General features: G+C 55.1%; 1 protein-coding gene across 1 annotated transcript in view; it reads right to left on the bottom strand.

Annotated features, from left to right (window-relative positions):
• Positions 1-1,921: 1,921 nt before the first annotated feature.
• Positions 1,922-9,513, bottom strand: part of VOLCADRAFT_93609 (uncharacterized protein) — a gene marked incomplete at both ends in the record, with an annotated part of 12,453 nt that continues 4,861 nt past the window's right edge. Inside the window, 6 exons of the mRNA XM_002952777.1 lie at positions 1,922-3,038; positions 4,037-4,392; positions 6,617-6,775; positions 7,447-7,791; positions 8,384-8,701; positions 9,304-9,417. Of these exons, the coding sequence (XP_002952823.1) occupies positions 1,922-3,038; positions 4,037-4,392; positions 6,617-6,775; positions 7,447-7,791; positions 8,384-8,701; positions 9,304-9,417 (2,409 nt within the window). The remainder of the gene's footprint in view (positions 3,039-4,036; positions 4,393-6,616; positions 6,776-7,446; positions 7,792-8,383; positions 8,702-9,303; positions 9,418-9,513) is intronic.

Genomic DNA, 9,513 nt, shown 5'->3' with positions numbered 1-9,513 from the left:
CACTGTCTCTTGCGATGAAGAAAGTCGAGTCCTGTTTGAGCAACGCTCTCTCTCCCCCCGTGGGTAGCGTCTGGCTGTGGGATATATGTACTGGATGAGTGGGTTTACTAATGGCATATGTCATTATACATTGCGGTATGTGGTGGGGCATTGATCATAGCTGCAGGTTTTGCACTCTGCGTGTATTGGAGAGCTATCACGCCTTTCCTGGTGCTGCGTCCAGTAGCACTACCCCCCATGATTACGGTACCTGTGTCGGAGCCCTTTTATAGGCCGGGGTTCGGGCTTGTGAAGTGGGAAAGCATCGCGGTGATGACGTGGTGGTGACGACGCCAGGTCTGACTGCGACGCCAGTTCTGAGTTGTGCAGTCATCGTAATCGAGTATAGCACCGTGCTGCTGACCGTCCCGTGATTGGCCCCGCTACGTAACGTATTTTACCACGTGTATGCGCAAGAGCCCGGAGCGGATGATGCTATATACCATGGATACACAAGAATATGGACACGGACACGAAAAGACGCTCTCGACAGCTCTTATGAGTCACGACATGTGAGCCACGGCATGTGAAGAGCTGAAACCGCTCGGTTTGTTGTGCCTGGCTGTTGTGCTTGGTTCCCGGCCGGTGCCTGGGTATGACTTTCTACATTTCCGTGGCTTCCGTGGGCCGTCGTCTCAAGGACCGTTCGAGGAGTACAGCAACTGGACGGGTTTCCCGGCAACGTGTGGCGAGGGAAGGGTTTGAACGTGAGAGATAGGGAAGAAAAAGGGAGAGCACGGTGGCATATACCTGCGCCGCAACGCTGAAGGGCCCTTTTGTTTGCATGTGTTCTTCGTTGGACGAGGACGGATATTCTCCGGCGAACTGATCATATTGTCGGCTGGCAGCAGGTTGAGATGGGAAGCGAAGCCCCTAGGAAGAGAGTGTTTAGGGCGGACGCCATCACGCGCAACCTGCAACCTGGCTTATAGACGGCGGAGCAGGAGAGGCACTGCGGTCTCTTGATCGGATTGGAGCAGCCATTGTGGCGGTGGCCTAAGGACCGTAATGGCTATCATCACGGTCGAGGTGGTGGCCTGGTGTTGTGGGGCCTGGTGTGGACCGCCGGGTCAAAGTGCGTTAGAGCGCGTGGGCATGGATGGAACCCTATAAGTTACGAGTGTCAATTACCGTCTGACCGTCGCGCTTCATGCGTAATCGTCAGACTCTCGAGCACGGAGCCTCACACGTATTACACAAGAGCTGCATCGTTTACTATGGCATGGAGTGAATGTTCGGATGGGTGGGCGGTTTTAAGCATCCTGCCTTGGTGTTGTGGCTTTAATACTAACCGGATTACAGGCCGGCAAGGTTTCACTCGATTGCCGAAGACGGCAGCAACTTTGTTGGCTACAGTGGCCGCGACAAGATGCAGGCCACGAGCTCCTCATGGTGCAGGTCAGGAGAACATGACGCTGTCGCAGGTTTCCGGGGCGCGGAGTCCATCGAACCAAATCCCGTTCAATTGAGGGTTCTCACTTCATATCACGTCGCGGAGAACAGGTGCCCATAAACATGGGAGGTTACACTCCTTCAACGCTGAATCGAGCCCACCATTTTAGACATAGGCGTTCCTCCCGTAACAGCAGATGCAGCGACTAGCTGTTTCCGTTGTCTTCCATGCCCTTAACCGCCCAAACACGTACAAGCAGCGGACACATGGCTTATTACTCACGCATCAGCTCAAACCAGGTCAGGTTATCTCACGTATCCACCCCTACTAACAGCTGAGCCCAGGCGTATCCTGTATCCTGCTCTTGCCTAAAGCTTCGCCTGCGAGCCAAACACTGTGGCAGTGCCTTCCCTTTATAGGTGACGGCTTGATGTCTAAACCCTTTTATTGCTATAGGTAAGGAGTCAATGCCGGGAAGAATCCATGGAACTAGATTGGCCGAAGGTCTAGGAGCTGCCTCAGGTAAGCCCTCTTGGACTCTGAAGGCCCCGGCACCTCCCACTCCCAGTACGGCACGCACTTGACGTTGTCCGGTCCGAACACCCTGCCCAGCTGCCGATCCCTCAGCGCGGTCTTGGGCCGTCGGGTGCACGGCTGGTTGGCGAAGTAGTGGCTGGGCCCGTCTACCTCAACCACCACCTGCCGCCCGTCACTCAGCCACACACACAAGTCGACACGCAGACCCAGCTCCTCCACCAACCACTCGGGCTCAACACGCAAGATGCGAACAACAACGTCATCATCGGCGGCAACACCGCGGACGGCAGGATCGCCATCTTCGACGTTACAGGCCGCCGTCGACGGCAGGGACCGGGATGCCCGCTCACCTCGCCGCCGCGCCGCCGCCGTACACGCCGCCGTCGTCACGTCATCATCCGAATCCTCTCTTGATGCATCCACGGAAGCCGCCGCCGCCGCCGCGGCGCTGCTGCCGCCACTGGCGATTGTTGTACCAGCACTCGACAGCGCGTTTCGCACCTTACGGCGGACTGTCTTGCCTTGCTCCTGGCCTTGCCACCTGCCATCCTGCTTCTGCTGCTTCTGCTGCTGTTGTTGCCCCAGGTGCGGCTGCTCTTCCTCCTCAGATGCATGTTGCTGTGTTTCCTGTTGTTGTTGTTGCTGCTGCTGCTGCTGCTGCTGCTGAGTCTGGCCCTGATTCATCATGCTGCGTAAGAGCAAGAACACGGAAAGCTGGAGGGTGCTCGATTTCTTCGCGGAGATATGCGAGTTCTTCTCCAGCAGGGCGCAGCGGCCAGCTGCTGCAAGCGCAGGCTTCAACTGCGGCAACACAACCCCGCTTCGGGGGGTTCGAGTCTGACTCGTATCTTGGGTCGAGCTATCGGCAGCCGTGGAAGCAGTTTGTGCGAGCCCCGCCGCCGCTGTCGACTTACGCCTGCTGCTGCTGCTGCTGCTGGTGGCCTGCTGCCTTTTCGGGTTTGATGGCCGAGTTGCGGCGCCTGCGGCCGGGCCGCCACTGGAGGTTGACGGTTGGTCGTTAGCAGCTGCTTGGCACTCCACGTGGAACTGCCAAAGCTGCACGCGTCCACTGCAATTGCACCAACACAATAGGAGAGAAGGGGAGACGGCGAGGCCGGCGAGCGGCACCGGTTAACCAATATTAACCAATATCGTCTGATTTTGCGTTTTTAATTGCTTTGAAAGGCGCACCGTTAGGACTGGCAAGAGTGTCAGGAAGGCGATTTTGTCAGGAAGGTGGGCGGGGCTGCCAGGTTGTCGACTGCGCAAAGGGACAGCCACTGCCAGTGCTGGTGGTGTCCTATGATAATACCATTTGATAGTGGGAGGTGAATGCGGGACATGCAAACAACAAAGGCTGGCAGAGGTTAAGGCCTGGCTTCTGCTCCCGGCCGACCCGGGTTCAAATCCGCCTGCCGACCCCTCGGGTGTTTGAGGAGTGATGAAATGGGAGGTGGGCTCCCATCTTATGGACGATGTAGGACGTGATAATATCAACTTGCGAGCTAACCAGGAACTAAGTTGCGGCGCCGATGATCCGCTAGATTTGTTGGATGCTGGTGGTGAGTTGCCGAACCCAACGAATACATTTGGAAGTCGGATGGGGTGAACGGACTAGGGTATCCCTCTAGCAGGGGAAAGCAGGGAATTGCCTCGGGAAGGAGGCCACTGGTGAAGCTTAACCACCCTGTAGCAATAATAACAACAACAAGAGCGGGCATTCCGTGCCAGCGCCGTCTCGCAGTTGCAGAAAACGAATCAACAGCACAGCAGCAGCCGCACGGGTTCTTCTTCCACTTTCCCTCTCAACCCAAAACAAGGGCGACGGAAAACCGGACGGGTTAAAAAAAAGAAGCGCTTCTCGTTCTAAAAGCGTGTAGAACCACCCGTAGATATTGATGCCCTGGAAAAACAGGGAGATACTTACGTTCCGGACAAAACCAAACTTCGTACCACAACTTCAGGGAAGAACTAGATCATCATCCTTGAAAAGGAGGATAGATAGGAGGGGAAGGAACCGGAGGCGCCCAGAAAGTTAGCAAGCAAGCAAGCGAAAAGAACACTTACATCTCGCCGAAATCTTCAGCTTCCAGACGGTTCACGGCCTCCACCAGCGTTGAAACCAGTGCGGAGTGGCGAGCTATCGCGCCCTCAGGCATCACCGACAAGGAGAATAAGCAGGTGGCCAGGTCTTCGGACTCCATGGCGGCGACTCGGTGGAGATCGACGGGGCCGGCAATCCATGACACGGCATCCTCATCGTACATGTCCAACATTGCCATCGAATATAGCAGGATGGGCCAAGCTCGGAGGTCTTCCGTACGCCAGACCCGACGGCACATGCCGCCGTACAGCAGCCGTACAAGCTCCCGCGGCGGCCGGTGCGTCCGACTTGCCAGGGTCGACAAAAAGATCGCGCAGTCCTGCGGCGTGCGGGGATTTGCCGTTTTGAAGTTGAAATCACACCACACCACCACCTCATCAAAACATATTCAACGTCGTCTAAGTTGTACACCATTCCGGGCATTCCGTGTCATTCTTCATGCGTAGCGTTTTCGTGAGGCAAAGTGAAGCACGCTACACTACATTATGAACTCCGTATTTTATAATTAAACATCATATTTTTTTCTCTCTAACAGGGGGGTGTATCTTCGCCCGTGGCAGCTACCCTGCGAAACCCTGCCTTCCCCGGTATTTCGGGACACCCTCATCCAGTCACCCTAGTCAACTTCTCAGTGGATCGCTCAGATTCCGCACCCACCACCAGCATCCAACGGAATCTGCCGGGTCGACAGCGGCCCAACTCCATTCCTGGTCGGCTCGCAGGTTAACTTTATCCCAGGTCACCACCGTCCATCAACTAGGGGCGCAATGCCTTCCACCATCGGAAGGACTTTTGACCCTAATGGGTATCGATCCCGGGATCTCCCGGGGGCAATGGTCGCGCCTTACCAGTAGTGCCAAACCCTAACCTATATCATATTTATATGCGCTCCAATCGTTCACTCCTACTAAATCAAAATGCCATCTGGTCAGGAGCGAGTCTTGATGATCCATCACGCAGCGCGCTGGTTATTTTTGGAGGTCGCCACATGGCGACATGGCTTGAGTGGTCTCAACAAGGAACGGCAAGAGGATCAACCCCGGGGGGGGGGGGACCGCTGTGCGGCCGATTCGTCGCTCAGGACCCTTCCTCATCATGTCAGTATGCGTGATTCAGGATCAATTCAATCAAAGAGAGACAAGAGTGGAGATAGGGTTAAAAATGTGGTGGTCTCCTATTTCGACGCGGGCCAGCTAACCGGAACTGTCAATGATCACTGTTTAATAACTGCTAACGGTAAGAAAACGGTGTCAAGCGGCGGTTGGTGGGATGGATGAATGAATGGCTAAGTGCGCAATATTCAATATCACCTCACCGCACTTTTCACCCCTGTGTCGCTATTTCACAATTGGTGGTGTGTTCACACTGGAGGCACAACCGCGATTTGCGGTCCAAAAGGTTCTGTGTCCTAGGACATCGTCGGGAGGAGCGAGAGATTGTGGCTAGCTGCTGGGATGTGGAGTTGAGCTAAGAGTTGGTGGACCGAGATTCGCACACCTGGGACTTGCAGCTCGGGTATGGTGACTTCGGGTATGGTGACTTCGGGTATGGTGACTTCGGGTATGGCGTAGTGCAGTGTGGTAATGGTGGATGGTGCTTTACTGATAATCCAAATGTGTATGCAAATTGACCCAGTAGCCTCCCACTCTGTAACAACAACACTTGCGAGCTGACCAGGAACTAAGTTGAGGCGCCGTTGATCCGCTAGATTTAGTTGGATGCTGGTGGTGAGTTGCCGAACCCAACGAATACATTCTGAAGTCGGATGGGGTGAATGGATTAGGGTGCCCCTCTAGCAGGGGAGAGCAGGGACTGCCCAGGGAAGGAGGCCACTGGTGAAGCTTAACCACCCTGTAACAATAACAATAACAATAACAATAACAATAACAACACGTTTGTGAGTGGACCGGCGAGGTAGTGGTGGCCACCCTCGGGAAGTGTTCGTTGTTCGTTGCTCGTGGTAGTTGAACAGCTGGCCTTCGAGGACCAGTGTGCGAGTACTCGCTTTGTGTTGGTCTTCTCTGTGCATCCGTATCTCAGCTTTTGTGGTGTGTCGTCTCAGGCCCGTGGTCCTCCGTGTATCTCTTGCCTTGCTGGCTGCGTGGGGCCCTGGTTTTTGTTGAGCGTGTAGAGGAGCCCCCTGAGTAGAGCCCCTGCCCCCGGTGGTGTTTTCTTTTTGTTCTTGTTTTGGCGGTCAAGAGAGACGAGAGCGCGTGAATAGGCAGGCCAGGCGAAGTGGCGCCTTTCGTGCGGTTCTTGCATAGATCGGTTTGCAGTCTTCTGCGCCGCTGTGTTGCCTAGCCAGGGGCTGGGAGAGCGTCCCGGTTGGCGTGAGTGAGGGATCGAGGCGCGCGCGGAGGAACAGACGGACGTAGAGCCGCGCGCCCATCCCTGCGCTGTGTTTCGGCCCGGTCAGGGCCCCCGGTGCTCGTCCTTTTTCGGGCGAGCCGCCCACAGTGTAACACCCCATCAACAACAACAATAACAACAATGGCGCCCATGCCCGTATAACGCCCGTATAATACTCCGGTCAAACAACCCACCTGCGGATTGGCGTTGTCCATGCAGCCGCCGTACAATGCAGCATGTACGGCCGCCGTGAAGACTGATTGGTCAGCTTGGCCAATAAGCGATAGGGCCCAAGTAATGTTGCACATGGACTGCGGGTCGAAGGGCAGCGGAAACTGCTGCTGCCGCGGGAGCTGCAGGGAGGTAGGGGAGGTAGGGGAGGCCGCGGACAGGGGAAGAGGACATATAGCGGTGATGGAGGTGGAGTGGTGACAGACGTGGCGATCGAGGCGGAGGCGGAGGCGGGATGGAGGTGGCGGAAAGGAACGAAACACGCAGCAAAAGAAAGGGAGGGAGGGAGGGAGGGAGGAGGGTGTTTGAGAAAACCATTAAAGGGTCTTTGAGGCGGACGAGCGGAAGATCTAAGGTTCGAATCCCGTGGTGGTCCGTGGTGGTGGTGGTGGTGGTGGTTTAAATCCTGTCCCGTGGGTTTTATCCTGTCCCATGGACCAAATTAGAAAACAATTAGGGTCTAGAGCCCTGCACTGGCATTGCATACCATTTGTGTTGCTCATGTGCACGTGGCTTTGAGCAGGTGCAGCAAGGCCGCTGTACGATGGTCATGCCGCCTAGACCTCACCCCAACCTACTCAACCCGTCTGTCGCCCCTCTCTTGCACTCTTGCGTTATTACAGGCCCCCCTCCTCCTCACCCCTCCTCTTCACCCCTCCTCTTCACCCCTCCTCTTCACCCCTCCTCTTCACCCCTCCTCCCTCACCCCTCCTCTTCACCCCTCCTCTTCACCCCTCCTCTTCACCCCTCCTCCCTCCCTCCTCAAACACAGCACAGTACGGAAGGAACGCACCAGGAAACGAGACTTCACGTGCTCCTGCGTTCGAATGATGAACACCCGGGCCGCCTCGTCAGGGTCCTCGGGGAAATCCGGCTCGCCGCGGCCGCGTTGGGGGTGATCCGCCCGCTGCGTCTCAGTCTGTGTGCGCTGCTGAGGTGGTGGCGGCGGCGGCGGCGGCGGCGGCGGCGGCCCTGCTTCCGCTGCCGCGGCCGCTCGCGTTCCCGAAGCGTCTAGCGCCGCGGCGGCGGCAGTGGTGATGGCGCCGGCAGCGGCGCCGTCCGGGATGACGACAATGTCGTGATGGACCGGTATGCGCAATCCCAACCGCGCTAGACCGTAAATCGTGTTGGACAACTCCTGTAAGATCACACACCACCACCACCACCAGCACCGGCACGATTACAACGCGGTTAATCATACTAGGAGACAGAAGCACCATCACCGTGACTATAGCATTATTTAGCATTATTATTTAGCTATATTTAGCACATTCAGCATCATTTAGCATCATTTAGCATTATTTAGCATTATTTAGCATTATTTAGCATTATTTAGGATTATTATTTAGGATTATTATTTAGGATTATTATTTAGGATTATTATTTAGGATTATTATTTAGGATTATTATTTAGGATTATTATTTAGGATTATTATTTAGCATTATTATTTAGCATTATTATTTAGCATTATTATTTAGCATTACTATTTAGCATTACTATTTAGCATTATTATTTAGCATTATTATTTAGCATTATTATTTAGCATATTTAGCATTATTTAGAGTCATCCGCAATGCCATAATAACACATCCACCGGGGGCTGACGCGCCCCTCCCAAACCTCCTCTCCTTCACCGCCCTGAAAGTTGCGGGGCCCCACATCGGTGGCTTGCCTGGGGGCTGAAGAAGTGCAAGCCGAGATTCAGAGCCAACGCCAGAAGGTCACGTACATGGCCCGCCAGGGCCACAGGCAACCCTGTCAAAGTCGTGGACGATGGCGAGGAAGAAGATGGCGGCGGCGGCCCTTCGGCAGACGTTTGGCCGTCGCCGCCGCCGCCGCCGCTGTTGCTGTTGCTGAAGCTTTGCAGCCCCTGTGCAGCCCCTTCCGCCAGCAGCACCTTCTCGGAACCAGCACCGCGGCTGCCGCCGCCGCCGCCGCTGTCGTCATCGTCATCATCATCGGGATCGGCCTCCATTGCCGCTGTACTGCAAGCCTGTTCACTACTGCCGTACAGCTCGCCCAGGCCATAAATCGTATTGGAGATGGCCTGTGGGTTGGTGTTGGCGTGAAAGTGTGTGGACAGCAAAAGCACCAACATTGCAACATCCATCTATCCAACCATGACATATCATTACGTATATAGATTTTATGTATACGTACGCCTATATTCCAGATCTGGCTTATTTCGGTGCGGGGAGTTGAAGCAGAAGTAAACAACCCCGCAAGCAACAATAATGAAGGAAGGGAACTAAACCTTTTTTCAGTATTTATTCTTTTTCCTACTACTTCGCTTTTAATTTGAGACTTAATGAATTTTTCTGGTTCAGGTTGAGTAATGAATCCTCTTAAGAAGGGGAACTGCGAACCGGGATCCAACGGGTCCTAACAATATTTTAAACTGATGCTGCGCAGTCGACAACACACATCAATCATGCCCATGGTGCTTCATGCTTTCCCCGCCCTGGACACCAGCGGTGGATGCCGTACGGTGGAATGCCGTACTAATGCGTTATTTATCAGGCTTCTATCACCATCCCCCAACGGGCCCTTTCCTCCCGTCACCATTACCATTACCCCCCCCCACTCCCCCCCCCACTCCCCCCCCCACTCCCCACCCCCTACTCCCCCCCCCATCCCCCCACGACCCACTTGCGGCTTGAAGGGCCCCGGGTGCCGAACCATGTGGGTCAGCAGGTGGTTGATGAACAGCGGGTCGCTCGAGTACTTGAGGCGCGCAGCCGCAATGATGATGTTGCTAAACTCCTGAGCGGCGATCAAAATGGCAACAACAACAATAGCAACAACGACAACGAGACATCAGTACAGCATTATTAGCCGCCGCCGCCGCACGCCGCCGCA

This window comes from Volvox carteri (assembly GCF_000143455.1).
Source record: "Volvox carteri f. nagariensis unplaced genomic scaffold VOLCAscaffold_32, whole genome shotgun sequence".
Lineage (NCBI taxonomy): Eukaryota > Viridiplantae > Chlorophyta > Chlorophyceae > Chlamydomonadales > Volvocaceae > Volvox > Volvox carteri.
This window is presented reverse-complemented; position numbering and strand designations above follow the sequence as displayed.